Below are 26,267 nucleotides of genomic sequence, written 5' to 3'. Positions count from 1 at the left end.
GAGGCCACCAGAACACAGCGACTCTGACACCACTCAGCCTTGCCCACATTCAGATAACTCAGTGTCCTCGGCACTCACTGACCTCCCCTCGCTTGCACTGAACATTTTCTCACACTAATCTCACTGGGCAAAAAGGAAATCTCCCCAGCACAGTTTTTGTACCCTCAGTAAAGACAAAAAAAAGCTCTCCCAGTAGACAAAACTTTCACCACATTCTTTGGAACAATAAGTTAACTTTGAGCACCATTCTGAACATGGCATCAATTTCCTACCTCAAACCTATCACAGTCAGCAGTGACTCTTACTCTACTTCTGTTTTATTTTATAACAGGCAACCTACCCCTACCATGAAGCAGAACATGATTCTAGAAATTATCACCTGAGGATTCAGGGTATATTTAGGACCTACATCTGAACCCTGAAGCCTGAGGCATTGGAAGCATACAGAGCCCGAGCAATCCAGCCATCCTTATTATTTGCCATATCTCTGCAATCATTACCCACATTTTTATGTCAAGAAAGAACGGAAAATTATTTCTCTATAGTCCAAAAGAATCACAATTTTTTTTAAGAATTCAAAAATTTTCAAAAATAAAAACATGCATACCTTTTCAAAGTGTTGCTTATGTCTTTCTTCCCAAGTTAAGACTTGGCTGTTCAGTCACAGAATCAGCCATGATCTATTGCTAAACTGATATTTTATTTAAATGCCTGAAGTTTATTTTACATCCAACCTCTCTTATCCAAGTCAGTTTTCATTTTGGCTCCATACGCCTGGGAAAGCTCATGGCTCAGGTTATCAGTTCAGAATGAATGTAGTAGTCTTTCATTAAAAAAAAAAAAAAAAACAGTTGTCCAGTTAGAAAAGTCTAAACTTGAATCACAAATGGGGTTTGCTTCATGCCTACAAGCTCAGAGAATCTAAAAATTTTGGACTAACAGAATTCCAAGATTCCTGAACATTTTCATGAACAAGAGAAAGCATGATAAAATAAATCAAGTGTTAGACATCATGCTCTTTCCATTTTCCTACTTCCTTCAAAAAGACAAGAGCAAAAGTAGTAGCAAATTCTGTTACAGCTATAAGGCTGTCCACGCTCCTGGGGTAGCATATTATAAACTTTGTTTCTAACACCCGTTAAAAGCACAGCACAATGATCGCTGCAAGAGAAAGCAGAAAGCGAACGCCGCACACACCTTTGTCTGTCCCGGCCGGGCAGTGCAGACGGGCTGTCCCGGCTTCTGTGCGCGGAGCGTCCAACCTTCATACCCGGGCCAAAACCGGGAGCAGGGAGGGAGGGACCTGCGGCGTCTGGAGCGAAATCCCGCCCCGCTTTCACATGTAGAGGGCTCCGAGCTCTCTGATCACAAAGCAGCTTTACAGCCCCTGTTCAAACAGTTCAGCTCCAGGGTAACAAGTTCAAAGTGGGAGGAGGCAAAAGGAATCGGAGGGTGGCAACAATGCCGAGCAGACGTTTCGTTCCTTTTGCATCCGCAGAACCTGTTCTTCAGGTTGGAAACTGAAACATCTGCCCGCTGCCCTGTTTGAAAGCTGCGCTCCGAACCTCTTGTCTCCTAACAGGTCTGCAGAGGCAAAATCGGATTTTATGATGCACAGCCTGTGGGAGGAAAAGTTAATAATTGCTGAGCACCGAGGTTTTTTACATTTTGGGCTTCCTTGTGGTAACATCAGCGAAGCAGCTCGTTCCCCTGTCAGGTCTGTTGGAAGGAAAAGCAGAGAAGCATGGCACGGAAATCAACAAACTTGGCTCCCAAAAACTTAATCAAAACCACAGCAATGAGTTTTTAAGAGATAATGGCAGTTTTCTGAAGTCACCAGTATCGATCAGAATACGAAGGAGAAGAATCAGATTTTCCTGGCAGATCATAGTGTAGCAACTAACATTTTATGCATGTGTGTGTTTATATCTAGGTATGAATATATATGTGAAAGTATATCACAAAATGGGAAGGTTACTTGGCATGCTGCACTTCCTCAGCTCAAAACACACTGACAGGACCCCCACCCTTCAAAACATCACAGAACGACTTTTAGAATAGAATAAAAGCCACATAATAAGTCAAAGTGGGCACATACACAGAACTTACACAGTTCAAATGTTTTAGTACTTGTTGGCAGAGTCCGACCTTCAGCTTTATAAATGGTTTCCAATCTAATAATTAAGTGGTCATTGGTCAGGATTTCAGCTTTGCAAAAAAACCCAAAAACAAAAACCCAAAAAACCTCTCAAGCTCTTCTTTGGTTTCTTGACCCATAAAATAAGAAAATCACATTTACCCACTTCAGCAAAAGGGCAACAAATATGTCTGGTAGTTTTCTTAACAACTGAGTTGTTGGATGTGTGAGATAGACACAGCTCTCCTTCAAACAAAAATCAAAACATGAGAGATTGGATTTGAATTATTCTGAACAAAACGATCCAAGGTTTGGTCAATTAATTTTGTATATTTTAAAAAATTCTATAATTTAAGCTGGCAGCCTTCGACTTTTTTATTTAATAGCAGATCTCCAAGATTTAAATGTGAAAATGTCCCGTTCCGGACCCAAGTTCCCATGGGACATTTCCTTATGCAGGTGCGTCACCTACTGTTGAACGACGGAAAATGTTCTAATTTTTTGCCCCTAATTCCATTAATTTTACAGCTACAGAGGGAACAAGCCGCGATTCCATTGATGCAACACACCCTAACAAATAAAAATTGAGCAGCGCCTGGAGCAGGGAGGGAGGGATTAAGAATGTTTTGCTTATCTGTAAGATTCATCAGAGCTTTACTTATCACGTACAACTTCTGGCACAGTTTAATTAGGACTTTGACGCCACGATCTGTGCACTAATAGGCTACTGAAAGGATTACAAATATCCAGTTTATTTGTGGTTATGTTTGGCCACAGGGAGCCTTTCTTTGCTTTTCACTAAAAGAAAGAAAAAACCCACCAAGCTCCTGTTCTCCCAAAACTTTCCAGTGAGTCCCTGCCATATTAATTTGTAAATTCTTCAGGAAAACACCTACTTTAATTCCAGTTAAAGTAGTTTTGTCAAATAAATGAATTAAATGTGGAACAGTTTAACTGTCCCTTTGCTTTAGCATGCTGCAAAACTGAATTTATAACAACATGGAATTAAAATCTGCTAGGGGAAAAAATGTGTTTTGGCAAAAATGAATGTATCAGACCTCAGAGTGTAAATATGGATATACACATACACACACGTGCAGGATGTTAACATTAGCAGAATGCTGCTACCTTCATTAACTTATTATTATTATTATTATGTGGAGTTTGTTGTTTGCCTCGTGTAGAGCTCGGCAGAAAACAAAGGGCAGCTTGTTCAGTCTCCCCATACAAACAGCTCATCTTTGAAGGGATGCACGGAGGCTTTCGCAGCTGTTAAAAACGCAATAGCAGGACACTGAACACACCTTCCTTCTGAATTATCCTCAATTTTTTTAAAAGCAATTTTTGAAAAGCAGGAATAGATGACGCCATGAAAAGTATCCCTGCTTTAAGCCTAAAACTGCAGATACTGAATGTCACTATGATGCTTATTTTAATTAAAAAAAAAAAAAAAAAAAAAAAAAACAAGTGGAAGGGCTGGAAAATGTATACAATATTGCGGAGTGCACCTGCCTAGGGAGCGGTGATTCGGTGGGTTCCTTGTGAGCTGTGTTGTGAAACGTCCTAGAGCTCATTTTTACCGTTTTTAGCACCTCAGTTGGGCTCATCCCGTTCCTTTTCCCTCCCCTTTCCCCGCCCCTCCCAGCCTTTTCCTCCCCTTTCCACGCCCTTTCCGCCCTTTTTCCGCCCCTCACTGTCCCTTTCCTCGCCCCTTTCCCCACCCCTCACACGCCCTTTCCTCCCCTTGCGCTCTTCCCGCCCCCTTTCCCTGCCCCTAACATTCCCTTCCGTCCCATTCCCGCCCCTCAGGGCATTTTTCCAGTCCTTTTCCCATTCTCCCGTCCCTTTTTCCAAGCCTTTTCCCAATTTTTTCCCGCCCCTTTTCCCGCCCTTTTCGCCCCCTCACGGTAGGGGCGGCGTTTCCCGCCCTCGCTGCCGGGATATCCCTGCGCGGGCGGGCGCTCCGCCGCTGCCGGGCCGCAGTGCCCCGCAGGCCCCGTGTCCCTCCGCCCGCCATGGCGGCGGCGGCGGGCCCGGCGCGGCTGGTGCGCTGCGGGCAGAAGGACGAGCTGTACCGGGCCGGGCTGCGCAGCGGGGCCGGCACGGCGCTGCGGGGGCTGGCGGGTAATGCCTGCGGGGGGCTGGATCCACCCCGAGCCCTGCCGGGTGCGCGGCTCTGGATGGGGGTCGGAGGGGGCTGATGGCGAGTCCGGGAGGAATTCCCGGGAGGAATTCCCGGGAGGAATTCCCGGCGGGGCTCGGCTCAGCGCGGGTTTGGCGCAGTGACAGCCGCGCCCCCGTCCCGCAGGTGCCCGGCCGTGGCTGGCGTGGAGAAGGGAGGTGGAGCTGCTCTCCGATGTGGCCTATTTCGTGCTCACCACTCTGTCAGGTAACCTTCCCTGTCATTTAGCACTTTTTATCATTTCTGCTAATATCTGAAAGCTGAAGGGCCGCGGGTGCTGTGCTGGTGATCACCACCTGAGACTGCCCAACAGCAGTTCTTGTCAGCCTGGAGGCTGGTTTGCTTTGGATAAATGCCTTCTGGTGCATATGAAACCACGAAATTGTCGGGGTTGGGTTCAAACGCACTTTATCAACAGATGGATGTTCTTCTAAAAACAATTTTTTAAAAGCAGGAGTAGATGACAGCATAAAAACTATCCCTACTTTAAGCCTAAAACTGCAGATACTGGATGTCACCACGACACTTATCTTAATTCAACAAAAAAATAACTACTTCCAAATTCCAAAGCCTGAACAGCCTGTCCCCACTGCTCAGCATATCCAGAATGATCCTGCAGTTGCCCTCTCACCATGTTTTCTGTTGCATACATTGTTTAGGTTATCAGACTCTGGGAGAAGAGTATGTGAACATCATTCAGGTTGACCCAAGTAAGAAAAAGGTGCCTTCTTTCCTTCGTCGGGCCCTCTTCATTTCCCTGCACACCGTGGTACCCTACTGCCTGGAAAAGGCACTGCTGCACCTGGAACACGAGCTGCAGATGGAGGCTGAGGAATCCAGGGCCCCCCCAGCACTGGGCTTTCCCAGCAGGAGCTCCATTCGCAGCTGGATTCGGAAGCAGGTTGGGAAGCTCACGGAGCAGCAGAAGAAAACAGCTTCCCAAGTCGTGTATGTCCTTAAACAATCCATCCCTCTGCTGCACCGGCTCCACCTGGCAGTGTTCTACATCCAGGGCACGTTCTACCACCTCTCCAAAAGGATCACAGGGATCTCATATGTAAGTGGTTTTGGTTCAAGATGTGAATGCAGAATTTTGGCCTTTTCTGGGGCGCCATATGTGTAAAAGGGATAAGGAATTTGGCTGTGGCTGATTATACAGGCAGAGAAGAGGGGTGAGATGGAAGGTTTTGCTTTATTTGGGTGTGATGAGTCCCTGCAGTCAAGAGGTTACAGGTAATAAACATCAATGTGGTGTCACAAGTTCTGTGTAACTTCAGTGAGTGCCACAAACACGCGGGATGTAAGAGGTGACTTGATAAATCCATGGGAAATATTGTTTTGAACAACACTCAGTAGACATTTAGATAGCACTTTGCTATATGAAGATAATTTTACATCTTTACAAAAAAACATCAGCCATACTGGCCCAGAAATGTGTACAGACAAAGAGTTCTCAACAATTCCCAGCATCAGTGCAGGAAATAGGTGTTTGTTTGCTCAGGGATACATAAGAAAACCAAACCAATCCAAAGTGCAATTTTTATGGGCAGACAGCAGCTACCAGTCTGACTGAAGGTCATTACACCTCCTGAGAGACAGCTGGCTGAGAAGTCCTAAAATGTCAATATTTTGGACAAAATGAGGAACCAAAATCAAGTTTATTGCAGATGGGGAGAGGAGGAACAGTTTCCTAAAACCACAGTAACAAAACATCTCTCTGTATTCTGTAGGTGCATTTTGGAGGACTGCAAGGAGAAGATCAGAGTATCCGATCAAGTTACAAGTTTCTTGGAATAATTTCACTCTTCCACCTTCTGCTGACCATTGGAGTTCAGATGTACAGCTTCAAACAGAAGCAGAGAGCAAGGCAGGAGTGGAGGCTGCACCGCAACCTCGCTCACCAGAAGTAAGAGGTGGTTCTTAATTCCTAGGAAAGAGGTGGGAATGTCACAGCTGTCACAAACAGGGACAACACAGGAGTGACACCCCAATTTAGGTTACAGTCTGATGTAAACATTTCATTAATTAGCAAAACTAATTCCTCGCTGCTTTGTGCGTGTTGTGGATTTTATGCTTTGGTGTTTTTGAGACCTTCATGAAAAGGGTTGATACTCGAGCACGGGTTTTACTGCAGGATGTGTTACGCAGTATTTCTGCCAAGCAGGGTAAGTGCAATTAACCCCAGTGTGCCTGTGTTAATTAGGAGCAGGAGCAAGGAGGCGGCGGCCGGGCGCCAGTCGCGCTGCACGCTGTGCCTGGAGGAGCGGCGGCACAGCACAGCCACCCCCTGCGGGCACCTGTTCTGCTGGGAGTGCATCACTGCCTGGTGCAGCACCAGGGTGAGTACACAGCTCATCACACTGCCAGCTGCCCCCAGCCTGCCTGCCAACGCCCTGGCTCTCACCGGGCACCCAGAGCTGACCAGCACCCATGGGGCTGGTGAAATACAATGACAATTACATAGGTGAGGTCAGTAAGGTGAGCACTTCACACTGGGCCAGCTCAGGGGAGCTTGCACCACAGTTGGGACTGAAAAATTATTTTCTACAAGCAGCTAAGCAGTTATATTCCGATTTTTTTAAAATAGAACTATTCAGTATGTCCATCTACTCCCTTTTCTTCCTGTAGGCAGAATGTCCACTGTGCAGAGAGAAGTTTCATCCTCAGAAACTGATCTACCTACGGCACTACCAAATGTAAAGGGAACCTCTTCCATCTCCTCATACTTGTCCTACAGTTTGGGTTGGTCCAAGAAAAAGCTTTATTAAACTGGAAATTGCCTGTGCGAGGTGGCACTACATTCCTGTGTGACAGAATAAAGCTATTTCTGCTTCTACCCTTCTGTTTCTTCTGATGTAGCTCTTGACCATACTAAAAATAGGGTTCTAAAACATGCTTAACTCAAGTTTAATAATTTTCTTCATTTTGGACAATGGAAAACACGTGCAAACCAACAAAAAGCCACAGATCAAAGTGAGCTAGAACTACCTGTCACTTCCCCAGGATTACTGAATTCCAGAAAGCCTTCATTTGACAAGATCAGAGGAAAAGGTGCCTACATACATTTTCCAATTAGTTGTCTGTTGAATCTGCTGAATTCCATTCAGAATCTTCCAAGAGCTAATCTTTTCCTACCTTCTGCAAGCAAATGCTCCCTGAAGAGTTGAAAAAGGCACTGCATGAAGTTAAACTGAGGGCAGCCATTATTGAAAATGAGTCATAAATAGTGTTAGATCAAGAGATGTATATAAAGATAGAGAACAAGTAAAGGGGAACACTGTCTTTTAATAAATTTTGGAATTAAAAAGTCACTTAATAAAACTGCAGTTGTATCACATGAAAAAGTTTACATGCAGGTCATTTCTCTCTCTTTCCCCCCCACCCCATAAAAAAAGAAAATCTGTGTTAAAACCGCCATGACTGTCTGTTCTGGCCAGTTTGGGTATGTCCTGTGGGGCTGCATGAAGTCAACTTCAATTATTGAAGAAACCATTACATATGAAAGAAACTCCAACTAATAACAATTAAAATATATATTTTTATAATTCCAGGTCCTCAAAGGAAATTGTGATAAAGTTTGAACAAAGTTCTGAGTCATCAGAAAGAGCCCAATTTTAGCATCTGCTGGGAGATGGAACAGTGAAACTGGCATTAAAACCCAACACAAATGAGTTGCTTTAGAAGCTAAATGAGTATTTTTGCCCTACTGCAAACCCCATAATTTAGTAATTTCTTATTCCTATCTATACTTGTTTGGTTATAACTCAGTAATACCATGCATTTAGGAAACTGGCTTAAGTTCTGCATCTAATTTAGGTCTACTGAATTTTTCTATGAAAACAGCACACGGCCATGAAGCAGAAAACAGCATCACGTGTGCCAGCTTACACTTTCCTCCACAGATGTGCACAGCACTTCAGGGTGATGTTGAGCAGGAGAACTATGTAAAAATATCCAACTCTAGGCCATTAACCTCTCCAGTGCAATGGATCTTGAAAGAAATACATTATCCCAAATCCATGGGATTATCCAAAGTTTCTCCAACTTCTTACAAAAGAGAATAAACTCAATGCAATTTGGTTAGAATGCCAGTTTCCTCAAGAATCTGATATTTCAGATAAAAATGAAAATTCAACTGCTTTGTCACCACTCTGTTAATCACTTTTATGAAGAAAAAAGGCATTGTTACAATGGCTCAAAATCGTTCCTTTAGTGAGCAGTAGAATTGGTCAACAGGTTGATTGCTTCTTCCTAGCTAGCAAAGGTCTTCCCCACATCCTCTTTCCCTTTGTATTTCCTCTTGCCATGTGTGAAGGGTATATATCTGTACTTTATCATGTGCTGCAAAGAGAAAACAGCAGTTGTTGAGGCAAGAAAGTTATATAATATTTAGGAAAAAATGGTTTATAATACACACTGTAAATTACTGAGTCGTCCAGAAAGAGAGTTCCTAGTAAATGTAATGAAATAGCTAATCCTACAGCAGTTTATATCTGAATAGAGTATGAGAGCAGTTTTATATATCTCAGATTTTGGGTTACCCAATGAATTGTACACTACAGTGAAGATGACTGATTGGGGAACCACAGGAAAACTGGAGAGAGCACAGAGGTACTCATTATTTACTACCCTTTCAACTTTAATTTACCACTTTGAATCACAGTACCTTCAAAATTCTGAATGACTGAGGAAAAAAATAGTTTTTTTTTTTAAATGCTAACAAACCATAAGTAATTTGTTAAAATGGTCTGAATCACTTGCCTATATTCTCTCCCTTTCCCCTATTTACTTTCTCACACCTTGTGAGAACTTCCCTTCTCACCCACCAGAGATGGTTCAACACCTCTGCATCCAAAATAGCCACAGGAAGTGGATGAGAACCTGCATAAAACCCTGACACTGCACTCTAAAGTCAAAACCTTTTGAAACCAAGAATAAAGTTTTGTAAAATCTGCTCAACATTGTAAACATGCCCCACCTGAACAATTAATGTTCAAGTATTAGTTATTGAAGTTCCTCCAGTAAAAGTGTGTGCAGCACATTTAACCCCTGAAGGGCTCCACTGGATGGCCAGTTTGAAGCAATGCTGTAAATCCTGACATCCCAAATTCTCTGTTCTTGCCAAGTTACCTTGATTTGCCTCTTCATAGTAATACAAAATAGCATAATGAAGTACATCACAAGGATTGGCCAAAATACTGGAACGTTGAAAGCCTCAAAGAATGTACAAGCCATAGCAACCAGGATTCCTTTAGTGGCAGAATGCCTGAAAAATAATAGTAACAATTAATCCTTCAAGCCCAGTTACCATTAATGTCATGCAAATATTTGTAGTTTTCAAAATCAGAACACAGGCAGATGGATCCACTCACCAGAATTTGAATTCTGGGAGCCTTCTAATGAAAGGCCGAAATTCTTCATTTTGCCTTGTAGGTAAGGAAGGACCATCATCTAAAAATAACAGAAAAGAAACCAAACCACAAACCTCCTCACAGTAGTTTTTTCACACTATTCAGACTCCATTTTTTTTACTTTCTATCTTAAGGAAAAAAAAAAAAAATCACAAAACACAACCACACCCAATTTCCATTGTCACACACAGATCCCAGTTAAGAGTTGCTGATTTAATCTAAGTTCCCACAGACTCCTTAAAATAAACTTAACATAGATTCCTTTAAAGAAAATAGCTAATAGGAACACCAGGCCACTTGAGTTACTATGGGGAGAGCTTAAGTCACATAAACCTCCTTTTAAAACACAGAAAACGAGTACAATATGGAATATATTCAAGTCCCATGAAAAAGGACAAATTTTATAGCAACTCTTGATGTTAAGTTGTAAAGATTTTTTTTCAGGTCCAAAAAAATACAATGTAGTGCTAAAATTGCTTTATCTTTACACTACAGTATCAGACAAAAGGAGCTGGAAGTTTGCCCAAGTTTCAAACAATGTTAAAAAGGAACTTTTCCTCATACCTGAATCTTCCATTAGAGAGGGGTCTACCTTTGGCGACAGGAAAGCTATGAAGAGGTTGAGGTGGTAGATTCCCAAGGCATATGTCACAATGTACCAGCCCTGCACAAAGAGGAACACACAACGGTAAAATCCTCCTGAAAATCATTCTCTGCTACTGATTTTTTAACAAGATTAAACAACCCAGGTTTTTTCTTCCTTCAGAAGCTTTTCTATGTTCTCATTACTAACTGAAAGGTTTCTGGGCTTGTAAAAATATCAGTTCTCAGGGATCAAAACAAGTTTTAGAGCATGACAGGAGAGCAAATCTCTCATGTAGCGACAGACTGAACATAAAACCATGGTCTAGCATCCAAATTCTCTATATTCAAGATGTGGCCTTCAAAAGTAGAAAAGATCATAAAACCATCCCTTTTTAAATCATCTTTGCAGCCCTCAGTGTCTGAAATGTTCTACTACTATGACCTGTAAAGGTTTCACATTCTGTAATCATCAGTTTTTGGGAATAACAGTGCCCAAGTTCTTAACTGAACTGCAGACTGGCATGGAACATCTGAAACAAGCATGGAATAATCAAAAATATCTGATTAGTGGGGAATAGTCTGCCCCTGGCCTGCAGGGAGAGAAATCCTGACAAAGCCATTCCTCATGGTTTTCATGACAGAAAGGAACCCCTGGATCTGATCATGTTGTTATACAGCTTTAATATAAAAGCAAAAACTTAATTACAACAGTTTTCAGAGATTTATTTTGTGATTTCAGATTGCCATCAGATATCCTCAAGTGTTCACACATTTTTCTCTCTGCATCAGTAACTTCCAAACCCGCAGGATGTGTTCTCTCTTCAGACTACACAATTTACCTTTTGCAACGCGCTGAACGATACCACACCTCATTCTAAAGTAAAAGCACACTTCAAAAATACTCTTAGAATCAAAATTAGACCAGTAACAATATCTGGAACTACTTCAGCATCAAATCCACTTCTCTCACCTGCAGTAAATAAACTCTAATCATGTAGATAAAGCTCAGCCCCAGCGTTACAATCCATCGCACTGCAGTGTAGGGGGTGGATTTGTCTAACCAGGACTGGTAGATCTGGAGCAAACACAAAGTGCACAGTAAATAATAAATACTGTAAAAAACTTGATGCACAATGGGTAAAGCTTATTGGAGGATAATATGGGCAAAAGAAAGCATTTTGGAGGAGTATTTTGGGAAAGAGAATAACATTGAACACTTGTACTCTTTACTACAAATGAATTAAACAGAACTGTATTTAAAAGCTTCTATATTTTTACAAAGGAAAAAAATCCCTAATGCTTAGGGATTTTGTAAAGCAATTAAAATTTTCTGTATTTTATGCAAGTTGCTTCCCTTAAGATGAATTTGACACTAAATCTGAACTCACTCCTCATTTCTGACAGTAACAATGTATTTTCACTGTGCAATGTCACACATATGTCCATTAAATATTCCAATGAGCCATTTATTATAAATATTTGTCTATTTTAAAAGGCTTCAAAAGAAATCTTTTGTATAGATTTTAGCATTTCAACAACCCAGCCAACAAGGAGTGAGTTCAAGAAGCTGCAGTGAGATCTGCTTCTAAAGGAGTCAGAAAAACCCTTCACAAAACCAACCTGTCCAAGTCTTGAGAAAAATCTATAGACCACAGAAGGTTTTCCATGCACAGACTCCCCAATGCTGTCCCCTTCTGACATGGTGGCTGTGGAAACAAAACATGGGACAAGGGAACATTGAAACCCAAAATGAAAGCTCAGGGAGGTTTAAAGCACATTCTCTGAACCAGCATTTACACACAATATTCTTCTGGCTTGTTCTGTTTGAAACAAATTATTCTGAATATTCTTAAAGAGAGGACACTTATGCCAAAATGAGTGTAAATTCCTTGTCCAAGAAAGCAAAGAACAGGGTATTTACAAAGGCAAGACAGGAAGGAAATAAAGGGGGAAGGAAATAAATAAGTCCATAAGGAAATTCAGCACCAGCCCAGCTGGACATTGTCACCTTGCTAAGGCACAGGCTGAGGTACAAGCCTTCAGCAGTGAGACATGAACTCATGGCACACCTCCCTCCTGCCACCTCTGGCTCCAAATGCAAAGAACAAAACCAAGGTAAAAAATTACGCAAGGGGATTATCTTTCAGTCCACACCTCTGCCACCAATTGAAGAGCTTTATTTTTCTTATCAATGAGTTTTACAGCTCACTTCAAGACAGAAGCCAAATAAAGCAGAAACATTTTGCCACATCACCAAGAGCAATCCCTGGCACTACTTCCTGGAATCCTCATCTGTGGGTGGGACTATGTAGCTCTGGGATACTGGGAGTACACTCAGCCCTCCTGAGCCTCAGAGGATAACAAATCTGTATGAAACATGCATAAATTAGAAATAAAAAAAAACATAAATTGTCTTAGATGCTGCAATACAGTGAAGATGCTGCAGAACATTTAAGATCCAGGACAATCTGAGGAAGCACATAACCTTAAAGCTGTGTATTTTTTCTGTAAACATCTGAAAACTACATCCTATGGAATAATTAGAAAGTCGAAAAAAAGGAGTCCTGTTACACTTCAAAAGCTAAAGGGACTAATTAGGAGGCTTCAAAAGCTGAGTCCACTTTGATTCAAGTTATAGCTAAAAGAAAAGAATCATGCAGAAAGGCACAGAATACACACATTTTTCCATTACAGGCAAAAAGAAATAATATTCTTCTCCCCAATCTCTGCAAGGCAGAAATTGTTCAGCATTCTCAGCTAAGCATCATTTGCTGCTTTATTTTGGGGTAGTTTTTAATGTCCTGAAGTATAAAGCTGTAACAAAAAGTTATTCAACTAATTAGAAACACAGAACAATTTATCAGAGACCAATGAAAACTCACATAGTGTCAAAATTAATTCTACAGGTACATTCACAGCAAATACAGCTACAAGCAGACCTTACACAACAATCTTGTAAAAGTTACCCTCTGCAAAGCAAGTAGAAAATCGTGTGTGTGAGGCTACTGAAGGCTTTTTGCTGGAGCAGGGATCATGCTTGGTGTAAAATACTGCATTATATGTGATTATGTATGATCTTTTACCATGCACACAGTCCCTCCAAAGCAGACCAAGAAATACAACAGTTCTACTGAGGAGAAACCTCTCTGGGGCTCAGTTTAACCACGAGACCCAGACTAGAATTTAAGGTGATATTTGTTATCACATTAAAACTCTGCTGTAGGAATACCTGTAATGGACAATTATCAAAGGCAGGAGTCCTTGGCACTGCTCGGAGGGCAGTTCACAGTTAAGAACACTGGGTTGTGTTGGTTTAAGGGAATGATTAAACCTACACAGTTGCAATTTCTCTTTCATAATCATGGAACCAGAGAATGATTTGGGTTGGGAGGGACCTTAAAGATCATGCCATTCCATCCCCTGCCACAGACAGGGACACCTTCCACTACCCCAGGGTGTTCCAATGCCCATCCAAGCTGGCCTTGGACATTTCAGGGATCCAGGAGCAGCCACGGCTTCTCTGGACACCCTGTGCCAAGGCCCCACCAGCCTCCCAGGGAAGAATTCCTGCCCAATATCCCATCTAACCCTGCCCTCCGGAAGTTTTAAGCCACACCTCCCTGTCCTACCACTCCAGGCCCTTGGGAAAAGCCTCTCTCCATCTGTCTTGAAGTGTGACATCAGAATCAGTGCCCAGCACAAGGAGCTGTGACAACCCTGCAGCCATCCCAGCACAGCCAGACTCACAGAGGTGAACACAACCAGGCTCAAATTCACACACAGGTGAACACAGCCAGGCTCACACACACACACAGAGGTGAACACAACCAGGCTCACACACACAGATTAACAGAACCAACGAGGGAATCGTTCGTACCACCAGAACTGCAGCTGCTCCTAAAACGAAACCGAATTACAGCAGTTTTCTCCGCTGAATACACCTTCAGGTCGTGAAGGTACGGCCTGAACAATTGTGTTTTTCACCGCAATTGTTACGGTAATTTCATTACAAACACCAGTGATCGCCGAGTTCTGAAAAGCAGAACCTCCGGCAGTAAGAATATTTACTTTAAGCCCCACATCATCACAGAGAGGTACAGAATTAGAGCACAACTCTGCTCATAATACAGATTTTTCTTAAATTTAAAATATAAATGAAGCAGGTAACTAGCAAAAACACATTACTCATTCAGGTTACCTTATCTTATGGAGGAAACGTTTTCGAAGAGTAACACACTAACGTGATTTATTAAGAACTGGGTGAACGGACAACCACGGGGAAACATCCCATTGGTCGCTCAGATTGTTTTTTCACACTAAAAAAAGGCAGTGTTTAATTTTATCCATTGCCACAGCAGCTGAGCAGCACCTGCGCTTCTCGCTTGTGCCCGCAAGCGGGGACTTCCCCTAGCCGGGCACCGCTCAGCCCGGCGCGGCGGGACGCTCGGTACAATGAGCGGAGCGGGGCCGGTACAGGGCGAAACGAGCCCCGGGAGGCCGCGGCCGGAGCGCCGAGCCCACAGCAGCCCCCGCGCTCCCGGAGGGGCCGCTCGCTCCGGGCCCCGCCCGCCAGCCCGCGGGTGTCAGCGCCGCGGCCGGCGGCCCGAAGGGGCAGTGCCCGCTGCCGCTCCCGCCCCGCTGCGGCCCCGCTCGGGCCCGGTACTCACAGGCCACCGGGCCGGTCCTGCCGTCCGCTCCCGCCCCTCCACACACCAATATGGCGGCAGCACCGGGACTCCCTTCCGCTTCCGGGGCTCAGGGGCGGGCACAGCCCCGGTGCTGCCCCGCTACGGCCCCGGGGGACAGGGCGGGGCGGCGGGAGGGTGTGCGCGTTCCGTGAGGGGGGCGGTACCGGCGGAGAGGTGGGAGGGGGTGTGGGTGTGTCTGTGTGTCTGTGGCCTGTGAGGCGGGGCGGGATCGGGCGGTACCGGCGCGGACCGAGGGACAGGACGCCGCTGAACGGGACCGCCTTGCTACCCTGAGGGGGGCGCCAAGCCCCGCCCCCTGCGCTAGAGCAGCCAATGGGAGCGGCTGCTCCTGGGGCGGGCGTGGACGCGCGGCCAATGGCGGGACGGCGGCGGGCGGGGAGGCGGGGCCGAGCCGAGCACAGCCGAACTCAGCCGAGCCCGAACCGGGCCCGAGCGGAACCGAGCCCGAGCCGAACTCAGCCGAGCCCGAACCGAGCCCGAGCCGAACTCAGCCGAGCCCGGTCCGAGCTTTACCGAGATGGGCCGAACCGAGCCCGAGCGGAACCGAGCCCGAGCCGAACTCAGCCGAGCCTGATCCGAACTCTACCGAGAGTTGCCGAGTCGAGCCGAACCGAGCCGAGCGGAGCCCCCTCACAGAATGAGGGCACTGCTGTTGAAGGATTTGAAGTTTTAACGAGTTCAGTTTGTGTTATTCAGCGAGCACGTAAACGTTTGGGAATCAAAATCAGTAGAAGACAAGAAATGCTCGTTACGTGGAAAAAGAGGTGACACAAACATCCCTACACGCGCTGAGGTGCGTTAGTTCCCGTGGAACAGAAACACTGATAAACGAGCCCCAGGCATGGTAATTTATTTTCGCTTAATTCGCTGCCACGAGGCTGCTCCGAGCAGTTCTGTACCGCCTTTGGGCACCACTGGGCGTCTCTCCTCCATCTCTTTTGGGGCCGAATCAGTAAAACTCTTCAGGCTCCCTGGCTGCAGCATTTAGTACTAAAGTTTACATTCAATACATGCTCATAAGTGACAAGATGCCAAAAAAAAAAATAGTCCTGACACTTCTGAAAAATCTATTGATTTAGTATTTATAGTATGCAAGTATATGAGTATACTTACTTATTTCATGCATATAATAAATAGGTTTAAAACTAAATCTATTAATATACAAATGATACAATATATTGATATATTTATATAAACATATAACATATACAATAACTTTTTATATATATCCACATAAATATACATATAGAACTGTGTTATTGTATCTATTTGTATATATAATCTATATCATTATATATATTATATATAACTTTAAAGGCACCCCCTTAATATAAGTGATCCCTTAGCACATACTGCTTTCAAATTATATAGCTTAACATGAAACAATAAAAACATAAATATCCTCTTTTCAAGCAAAAAATTAGTTTAAAGGTTGGGAGTTTTAAACTGTTTAGAATTAAATATTTATTTACCTGGCATAGATTATCATAGATTTATGGAAGAGCTAAACAGCCTTCTGGAAAATAAACAGAAATATGGGAAAAATCCTGTTCCAGAATCCTGGAACAATCTGGTTTGGAAGGCACCTTAAAGATCATCAGATGAGGAATTATGGGCAGGCAACCAAGGGGGCAAAAACCTGGTGAAAACAGGTTTCAGTGCCCAAAAAAGGACAAATCTTTAAGTTTAGGATGTGGGAATTCTGGATGGTTTGTGCACATAGGGTTCTGCAGGTGAGATTTTGAAGTTTGTTTCCTTGCTCAGATTATCTCAGTGAAGACCAAAAGCTATTGCTGATCAATCAGTGCACTCAGACATCTCACAGATAATTCTATGCCTGAAAACTGGGTGAAACTAGGGATTTTGAAAAAGTCTAGGGTTTTTTTCCTTCTGCTGAAATAGTACTGTGGACACCCTGAAGTAATCTGCTGGAGCGAGAAAACATGGTCTATATTTTATATTTTATAATATAAATATATTATAAATGTATTCTATATTTTTATATAATAGATAATATTTATACTCTATTATATATTATATTTCAAACTCTAGGGTATCCCAGCATTACTTCTGTGGGGTATAGGATGGATTGAATCTTGGCATGAATGTTTAATCTCAGTTTCAGCTGCAGCAGCGTCAGGACCAGATTTTTAGATCAATCTTTGGCAAGTGATAATCTTTTTAGTGAGTGGATGCTGTCAGTTAACAGCACACTGCAGTCTGGGAATCTTCAGAGATTCAGGTCAATTAAATGTCCCCTAAACAAATAATTGCAACTATCAACAGAGAAGATTAATAATAGCAAACAACTTTGATTTATCCCCTTTTTAACAGTAAAACTGGTTTTGCATTCGGTAAAAATGTTGTGAAGAGGTGCAAGACAGAAATTATAACTGAGTAATAATGAACATGGAGCAGAGTCTCTGAAAGCCGGTTTTAAAAATAATTTAAATAATTAAATAAAGTCCCCAGTGACCCGTGGTGTCCTCTGGTTTTCATGCATTTTTACATACACAGGTTTGAAAATGAAACAATGACACGTGAATGAAGTTTGCAGAGGTTAGTGAAGGAAAACACTCATTTTTTGCCATTTTTTCCTCCCTGTGATCCCTCGTCTCTGGCTGCTGCCTCGTTGCGTTCTGTCCCTGTGGCTGTTTCCTTTTGTGAGCTTTGGCTCTGTGGTTTGTCCTGGTTCCTGAGGAAGCCCTGCTGTCTGGCACACCTGTCAGCACACAAACAGGTGCTTGGCCTTCTGGGCTTCCTCACCTGCAGGAATCCATCTCAGGGACCTGCTCAGAACACTCACCGTGGCTTCAGTTCAGTGCAAAGTATTTAATTTGCCATTTCGGTTATACAGTGTTAGGCTGTGTGTGAGTGGGTAACAGGACATTTGTAGACACAATAAATCTTCCCAAATCTTGGTTATGATTACAACATAAGGATATATGATGTAAAAATATAAAGAAAACTATATGTGATTTAAAAACCATGAATTAATCTCCCCACTAGTAAGTGTTGAGCTCTATTTTCATGGCTTTTGGAGGAGACCCCTAAATTCTGGTTAGAAAGAGACTACCCTGAGTAAAGCTACTTGTGAATTTCCATAGTTAATTTACTACTGTTCAGTTGTTTTCTCAGAACTAGCTGTTTCAAAGTTGTTCCCCATAATGAATAAATTTGTAACATCTCAGGTTTTTCAAACACAAAATGAGTCATGCCAACCTGTTTTCGTAGGCTGCTGCAGAAATAAATTAATATGATAATATGACCCTGTGAAATTACTACTGTTCATGTAATAAATGTTCTTATTTATTACCCGTAACATTTAATTGTAGTTTAAATAAATTCCATATAAAGAATGGTTTAGAAACAGAGTTTAGAAACAATCCACAATTGCATGATGCAGGAATAAATTCCCTATCAGTGCTTCTTAGGAAAGGAGGATTTGTAGGGTTGATAGCAAGAGTTGTAGGGATGATAAACAGCTTTGTTTTTATCAGTTCCTGTTTGTCAGGAACCAGTCACAGCACAGAGACTGGTTTGGGTTGGGAGCCACTCAAAGGCCATCCAGTTCCACCCCTGGCACAGGCAGGGACACCTTCCACTATCCCAGGGTGCTCCAAGCCCTGTCCAGCCTTGCCTTGGACACTTCCAGGGATGGAGCATCCATTTCTGGCATGGCCTCTAGCAGCCCCTTGTAGTGACTTTGTGTCTGTGGCATCCTGTATCTCTGAATCACAGAAAACACAGGGCCTTGCTAAAACACAAGGGTTTTATGTGTTTAAAGCAGAATTTCCAATTCTGGCTTAAAATCCAAACCAAACACAAAGAAAATCCCTGCAGTTTAACTCATCCCATCACTGGGAGCTTGGAGCTTTCCCTTTTCCCTCTCCCTGCTCCCTCTGGGCACCGGTGGCTCTTTTTCTGGAGGCCCCTGTGTCACTGCGGGTGTTCACGCCTTTGTTTCTCTGCAGAAATGTGTGATGTAGAGATAGTGCTTGTGTGGACGTCAGCATTTCCAAACCTTGCATGTGTTGCATTGCTAAGCAACTTTTAGCAACACTTATCTCGCGTCCTTATGCCATCTGGAAAAGAGGATTAGACAAGGAAATGTGCCAGGGAGAGACAAAGGCACATCTAAGAAAGAGGTGGCTTAATTGCTTAAAAGAATGAGTGACATTAATAGTAGGCAATCAGCAGAAGTGATTGAAAGCAGGCACAATGCTTCACAGGTAGTGATAAGGAAGCTCTGGGAAAGGTGGCATATTTTATATCCCCTGGCCTCTTCCCTCCCTGCAGGAGGCAGAACTCGGCTGCATCCCATTGCACGATGCAAGATGAAGGCCCCTGGGATTTCAGATTATAAATTAGATACAGTTTCAGTGACAGTGAGTCTTTTCTAGATCTTCCAGTTGTTCTGTCCATGCAGGAGTATGACTGGCCGGCTGCTCTTTGGAGGTCCTTCCCCTACAGCAGAGGAGGCTGGGAGCTGCCAGTGGAGCCTGGAGCTTGAGTTGTTGCTTGTAGAGATTTTGTACACATGAGTTGCAGTGATTTTGTACATGAGTTACCATCAGTGCAGCTATTCTGGGGTAACTGCTGAGGAAAACATCCTGTGCTTTGGGGGGATAGCAGGGGAAGAGCAGAGCACGTGGCATCAGGAGTGTGTTTCTAAAGAAGTGCCTTGTCTTTGTTGTCATCTTCAGCACACCTGTAACTGCTAGAGGTGTAAACCAAGCTGCACCTTTGGCTACTAAATCCATCTGGAGCTTCAGCTGGGTTCACACACATTTGAGAATTGTAGGAGACCTTCTTTTGGTACCTCTGCTCTTATCACATATAAAGCCAAAAGCCAAATATCCAACTTAATGGAAGAATGATAATTTTAGGTTTAAATATTCTTATATCTAGTTCCTTATGCACTCTGAGATTGGAAAAATGTTCCCTGATGGCTAAACAGGATTTAGTACTGCGTTAAACCAGTGAATTATTACTGAGCTGTTTTATTTCCCATACCTGGACTTTTGACTGCACTTTGACCATTGTCTGATTATTTCCATCTCATTTGTGACTCTAAAGTCTTCCAATAATGGAACAATTCACACTAAATTTCAGTGCCAGCTCTGATTTTTATATGTGTCTTGGAACAGAATTGTCCCCTAATATACAATCCTATACTTTCTCCCAGCCAGAACTGAAACAAGTATTCCTGACCATGACCTCTCCTGTCCTGGTTGGCTGTGCTGCCAGTTAATGTCATTAAAATGGTGACTGTGTGTTCATGATGACGTCAGACTGAGCTGCACAGTTACGTGTCCAGTTTTAACATTGCTGGAAACTTAATTGGCTCATATCTAAACTTCTGTGGTATTTGGCTTTGCAGCCTTAGGAACTTTAAACTTCTATGCAAAAGGAATACCTTGGGTGAAATGAAGACTGCATTTAAATAACCAAAGCTTTTTGGAATGGAGTTTGGTACACTATTTCACTTTTCACAATCTTTAAAAAGCAAAATAATGTGTGATTCTGTATGCGACAAAGCAGTTATTCATTCTTGCCATGTAATTTAATGCGATGTTCTGTATGAACTGAAGGGCTTCACATAATAGTATCCCACAGTAACAAACCTTGGGCAAGAAATGTTTGATTCTCCTCCCTTTCCCCTTTAGAGCAGTGCCACATAATCCTTGGTTGTTGTGTGGTCTCCTATTCAACTTTTCACACAGATGTTGGAAGGGTATTTATAAAAAGTCCTGAGGACCACCCACTTTACTATTGAAAATTGGCTGAAATAATCCCTTCTTTATAATTTAGCTGTGGTGTTGTCGAAATTTAAGTTCCATGTGTATTTCTGTTCAAGGGGCAGGGGAGAAATGACGTGTTGGATGGACGGGGCGCTGTGGTCGATTGTGGAGGTGACACCTGTGACGGGCTCAGTGCCTGGGACGTCCCTTCATTGTGCTCCCAGTTACTGACAGGGCTCTGACATAATGCTTTGGCTGTGCCTCTTTTGATGGATATGATCTGACTGGTGTGTTTGGCATCCTCTGGGTGCTCAGCTCTCCCAGAACACAAAGCTCTCTGGAGCAAGAGGGACAGAGACCTTTCCTGGGAGGAGAGACTTTCATTCCAATTAAATGCAGAAGTACAGTGAGGTGTCCAGTTGTGGCATTCATGGTCCACCACAATATTCTTCCAGTGAATTTTTATTCTTGTGATGAGGAAGTGGTTTTTGCTTTTAATACTGTCAGTTTTTAATTTTAAAAGGAAAGTACTTTGGAATCAAAAAGTTAGAAAAATAGGAAAAAAAAAAAAACAGGCGCTGAATGTGCATGCATAGTTTGTGTTTGTCAGAGAATAATCCCAGTTAGTGTAAATTACACATTATGCACTGGAGACAGTAAAGGATTGCTCAGCAGGTTGTAATTTGCCAAGCAGAGAGCACAAATGAATCCTATCCTAATGCAGAGATATGGAATCCATGGCTTCTTCATGGAAAGCTTGTCTGATCCAATTGACTCCTGGGGAGGTTCTGTTTGCACAGCTCACACAGCTCCAACCAGAGCTGGGCAAGAGGTGCTCAGAAGTACATCTTGGATTGCCTCACTCAGATATGAATGTATCACCTCTAAGAAAATGATCCCAAAACCTGGGAATCCAGCAAATATGGATGTACTCTCAGTGTCAGGCAAGCAAAACACATGGAGTGGAACTCAGAAGAACCAATCTGTACAGCAGCCTATCCAAATAATATTTGCATGTCAGAATCTACTGTGGGATGTTAACACTCTTAAAATGAAATATTTAACAAAAAATTCAGAGGAATATAGTTCACCAGTTTGATTTATTTCTACCTTTAATACTAGCACGCTTACAATGCTAGGTCATAAGTTCTGAACCCAGAATGAAAATGTTTCTTTTTAGAAGCATTTCCTCTAAAAGAATAAGATTTTGTAGGTTTCAAAAGTCTCACAGTAAAGTGCTTCTTTAATCCAGCCAAAGTTGATAGTAATCAAAATTCATAGCAATGTTCAAACCCTGTGGAATGTTGGGATGGCCTGTTCCATGATTAGTTAGCAGATGTTAACTTTAACAGGCCCTTTTTTCTGGCACTGTAAGCTGAACAATAAGGAATTGAATAGGTCTTGAAGAAATCGCTACACAATCATGGGAGTATTCTCTTCAGATTACTATAAGGATATATTTGAAGAGAGAAAATTTGTTCCACTCCTGTTCATTGGGTACTTAGAAGACTTAATTTTCCCTTTTCTCAGCAGTGCAATCATTTACATTCTGCATTAAGAAAGCATGATATTCCTGTTTATTGCAAAAACTTCATTGTTTTCTTTTAATCTTTTTAAAATGCATTTTTGTGGAAGTTGAGGTTATTGACAGGACTTCAGTTTAAACATCTAGATAATTATTTCAGGCAGAAAGATAGCTTGGCTTTTGTGAAGAAACTGCCTTTAAGGAAATGAATTTGTGTCTTCTTTCCATCTCTCTGGGAAGATAGGTTCGCTTTACCACTGCACAGCAGACAGGATCTGGGGGGGAAAAGAACAAAAACAACCCTGGGGAGGCTGAGGTGAGGGGAAGGCAGTTCACCAGGTGTCAAAGCACATCTTCCTCCTGCAGCCTGCGGAAGGTTTGCAAGAAGTGTGGAGCAGGAGTTTGGTGTTCTGGAGGAAATGCAGCCCAGGGAAAGCCCCGGCAGGAGCAGGAGCAGGTTCTCCTGTGGGATTCTGGCTTGTGGAGGAGCTCTGCTGGAGCAGGGAACGTGCAAGGAGGAGGGAGCACCAGAGAGGGAATGTCATGGACTGGCCACACCCCCCCATTCCTCATCCCCTGCACCACTCTGTGGGGAGAGGATGAAGGAATTAGGTGAGGGTGAGAAAAAAGGGCCTGAGTTGGGCAGGAAGACTGTCCAAGTATAATTTAATTTGTAATAAATAATTTCCCTGAGTCTGTCTTGCCCATGGTGGCAATCAGTAGATGTTCTCCATGTCTCCATTTTGACCATGAGCCTTTTAATCTCATTTTCCTCCCTGCTGTTGAGAAGAGGGAATGAGAGCAGAGCTGGGTGGGCACCTGGCAGCCAGCCTTGGGCAACCCCCCACAAAGGCTATGAAGGATATAACAAATAAAGCTCCAGTGGGGCATTCCATTCAATGAACTCAGATTTTCATCTGAGTTTCAATCTTTCATCTGAGTCATAATTTTTAACCTTCTTAATTTTACCCTTCATCATCATCAGCCACTGAATTTCCTCTATTTTATGCTGTTGGCCAAAATAGAGAGTTCTGTTGTCTTTTTGAGTAAAAAGTACAGTAAAAGTCTTTTATACTCAGATTTAAAAACTTTACCTGAACTTGTAACATTGTGGCACAGTAACAGTAAGAGACAGTGACTATACAGTTTATAACTGGTTATTTATTTGTTGTTTTCTTTGGTGATCAGCTGTGCATGGTCATGGTCTGGAAATCCGGGGCGGCATCAAAAGCCACCAAATTCCATCGAGTTCTGCTACCAGCTTTGAGTTATTTGGAAGAAACAGAGGAAAACAGTTAAATCCTGTGTACAAGGTGTGGGGAAGAGCCAATTTCTTTATGTGTTTCCTGTGATTATTGTAGAAATGCAATATTCTAAAATCAGGTAGTTAATTTGCCAACGTCATAAATTACAGCAACTGTATAAAAGTGTTATACAACAAAAATGGTAGAAAATAGCTTTTTTGGATGCTGAGGTGTTTTTGTGATTGTCAAATGTACCTTTATAGTATAATTTTCAGCCTTTAAAGAGTTCAGGTTTTTCACTGCTCTCCCAAGCCCCAGTTGGTGGTTTCCAGATCAAGGAAGGAGTCTCGAAGAATTACAGCAAGTTTTCTCTTCAATAATTAGGACCATAAAAATCATTCTTCTAAACACTGATTTGTGGACCTAAATTAATCATTGGTTTCTGAAGTATTGAAGTCCCTGGAAACTGCTGGATGTATCAGTACTTTTAAGAAGCCAGGAACATTTAAAGCTCACCAAAACTTGTTTCAAAAATCTCATCCAGCATTAGGTTTCTCCCTGTATTTTATAGCAATGTTGTTCTTTTTTTCCTTGTCAAGGATAATAGCTGATGTCAGAATTGTAAATACTCTACAATAATTATTTGAAGTACAGAACCAGATTAAATAGACCCTACAGTGAAATATGTCTTTGAAGCTGTGAAACTTGATTCTTTGTTTATTAGGAAAGTTAACTGCTTTAAGTTCATGCAGCATTTCAAAAGACTTGGAAAACACAAGAAGTCCTAAATGAATTCTAAATTCCCATTTGTCAGCTCCATCTCCAGTCTGACACAATCTAATAGATTTAAGTTGTTGGAGAGGTAGTTCTCAATATGATGCTTAATGTATGTTTTCTGTTGGATATCCTGCTGTAAATTTAATATACTCAGCACCTAATGGATGTCACGGTGAATTTTTTCCTTATATTTGGGCTTAATTAAGATTTAAAAGCCATCAGCACAAACAAACAAAAATGTCAAAACTGTTTTCTCTCCCTGGCTCTGAGTGTATAAGCTATCTTTTGACATATGTTGCATCTGGAAGCTGGGAACTGAAATCTCCTGTTTCTGTCATTAGCAATTCTGGATTTGCACTGGCTGATTTGCCATTCCCTAAGGGAGACAGAGGCGGAATCTGGGTCTGACACCCAATATAGAGCAGGAGATGCTTCGAGCAGCCAGCATGGTGAGTAAAGATAATGGATTAGTCGACTGCTCAGCTTTCTAGTTAACTGAAAAATAAAAAAGTATCTTTGCATCGCAGTAAAATAACTTGAGAGTATAAGAAACAGCCTTTGTAATACAAACAGGCAGGGCTTTTTTTAGCAGACTGCTGAATTCCTCGTAATAAATACAAACAAAGTAATTTTTTGACATTGATTTCATTCCGTAGGAGAAATCGTTCCCTCTGGGGTTTCTGCTCAGTTATTTTATTCAGGCAAAACACAGTGGTGTGCAATAAGATCAAAAAAGTTCAAGTTAATAATTTCTGCAGTCCTAATTCATTTACCAAGAATTAAATAGGGCCTAACACTTAAATCTGGACCCCAGACTTTATACCCTTCACTGATATTCAGAAACACTACTAGTACTTTCAGTAACAACTTTGGCATGTGAAATGGTCCCATAAATACAGCAACTACATGACCTTAAACTGTGGGAGTTCTACTTTCAGGGAAAATCAGGAATATTCAGGCATGTAGGCTTTTATGTCCATGCAAAACCATTTTCACATTTTACAAATTATTCAAGCAGATGGTGGAGGCAGAAATGTTTAATTTTTTTCTGTGATTTAATGTTCTGTCTGATCTGTAATTTGTGGTGATTGAACAGCCTTTTTAACCTGGGAATTACTTTGGTGCTGGAGTAACAAGTTCTAGCACTGCTACTCCGGCAGTGAGAAGTTGAGTGTTAAAAAATCACTTTTCCTTTGGAAACACATGATTTGGCTGATTTTTTTAAGGTTCTAAAGGTGGTGGATTTGGGTTTCATTTATTTATATTGTGGGATTTGTAACATTGGAATTCCCAAACCATAACACTGGATACATTACACTTTCTCTTGATGCCCTAATTGAAACAGAAAGCTTGGGGTGGTGGGGGGGGAAACCCCCACAAAATCCTCCTGGCTATGAAATAAAATCAGAAGATTTTGATTTTATGTTTCAAATTTGATGCTTCTGAGGAGGTTTTTGGTAGCTGTGGCTGCAGCGGTGACCGTCCCACCTGTGTTACTGTGTGGAAGCCCTGAAAAACAACCAGTTGATTTGCAACCTCTGTGCAAATCCTGCGTGTGACTCATGAATTTAATCAATTAGAAACAAAATATCTTGTGACTCTCTGGATGGGGCACCATATGTTGCAACAGAAAAAGAGCACTTTAGGAGGAGGCAGTTTGGTGTTTTTGGAAAGATGACATTGGAGAGAAAATGTAGAAAATGTGTTTGGCTTTAAATATTAGGACTTCAAAACAAAACCCAGTCATTGTTTTGCATAGTTCACTGAGCTAAAGATTGTTTTGGGGATTGGAGTCATCCTGTTCTTACGGGCACTCAACTATTTCTGGTGTTGGTGTCACTGCTCGGGGGTGTGTTACTGTGCATGTGATTGTGTTTTGCCCTTTCTGAGTGTTCATGGCAGGCAAACTTTGGGGCTTTTCAGAGCTTACTAATCATTGAGTTCAGTTTGGGC

At 42.4% G+C, this 26,267-nt stretch overlaps 3 protein-coding genes across 8 annotated transcripts in view; 1 reads left to right on the top strand and 2 right to left on the bottom strand.

Annotated features, from left to right (window-relative positions):
- Positions 1-2,082, bottom strand: part of PLCH2 (phospholipase C eta 2) — a 75,401-nt gene extending 73,319 nt beyond the window's left edge. For 2 of the 4 annotated variants that reach the window (XM_072917524.1, XM_072917525.1), the window contains exon 1: positions 1,198-1,837. The gene's annotated coding sequence lies outside the window, so the exon portion shown is untranslated. Of the gene's footprint in view, positions 1-1,197 lie in introns of all 4 variants that reach the window. The other 2 variants (XM_072917527.1, XM_072917526.1) reach the window with 2 other exon arrangements.
- A 1,850-nt stretch (positions 2,083-3,932) lies between these two features.
- On the top strand, positions 3,933-7,663 carry PEX10 (peroxisomal biogenesis factor 10). Its single transcript, XM_002196899.7, has 6 exons — positions 3,933-4,261; positions 4,446-4,526; positions 4,979-5,376; positions 6,050-6,225; positions 6,523-6,658; positions 6,948-7,663. The coding sequence occupies exons 1-6, from the start codon at positions 4,153-4,155 to the stop codon at positions 7,017-7,019; spliced, it is 972 nt and encodes a 323-aa protein (XP_002196935.5). The 5' UTR covers positions 3,933-4,152; the 3' UTR covers positions 7,020-7,663.
- RER1 (retention in endoplasmic reticulum sorting receptor 1) lies at positions 7,585-15,129 on the bottom strand. 3 transcript variants are annotated; one of them, XM_030289064.4, is made up of 8 exons: positions 14,983-15,109; positions 14,514-14,631; positions 11,936-12,021; positions 11,286-11,390; positions 10,295-10,394; positions 9,692-9,770; positions 9,450-9,585; positions 7,585-8,660 (listed from the first exon to the last, which is right to left on the bottom strand). In XM_030289064.4, the coding sequence occupies exons 3-8, from the start codon at positions 12,014-12,016 to the stop codon at positions 8,571-8,573; spliced, it is 591 nt and encodes a 196-aa protein (XP_030144924.1). In that variant the 5' UTR covers positions 12,017-12,021; positions 14,514-14,631; positions 14,983-15,109; the 3' UTR covers positions 7,585-8,570.
- Between the last annotated feature and the right edge of the window lie 11,138 nt (positions 15,130-26,267).

The sequence above is a fragment of the Taeniopygia guttata genome, chromosome 21 (assembly GCF_048771995.1).
Source record: "Taeniopygia guttata chromosome 21, bTaeGut7.mat, whole genome shotgun sequence".
Classification (NCBI taxonomy): Eukaryota; Metazoa; Chordata; class Aves; order Passeriformes; family Estrildidae; genus Taeniopygia; species Taeniopygia guttata.
Note: the sequence above shows the minus strand (reverse complement) of the source record. Positions and strands in the feature narration are given on the sequence as shown.

Bases quoted from the DNA above. Each gene is read 5' to 3' on its own strand.
- RER1 (XM_030289063.4), bottom strand. From the start codon at position 12,016: ATGTCAGAAGGGGACAGCATTGGGGAGTCTGTGCATGGAAAACCTTCT. The intron at 11,391-11,935 runs GTTGGTTTTGTG...TGTTTGCTCCAG, and splicing joins TTTTCTCAAGACTTGGACAG to ATCTACCAGTCCTGGTTAGA. The intron at 10,395-11,285 runs GTGAGAGAAGTG...CTCTTTGTGCAG, and splicing joins TTAGAGTTTATTTACTGCAG to GGCTGGTACATTGTGACATA.
- PEX10 (XM_002196899.7), top strand. From the start codon at position 4,153: ATGGCGGCGGCGGCGGGCCCGGCGCGGCTGGTGCGCTGCGGGCAGAAG. The intron at 4,262-4,445 runs GTAATGCCTGCG...CCCGTCCCGCAG, and splicing joins GGCGCTGCGGGGGCTGGCGG to GTGCCCGGCCGTGGCTGGCG. The intron at 5,377-6,049 runs GTAAGTGGTTTT...TGTATTCTGTAG, and splicing joins GGATCACAGGGATCTCATAT to GTGCATTTTGGAGGACTGCA.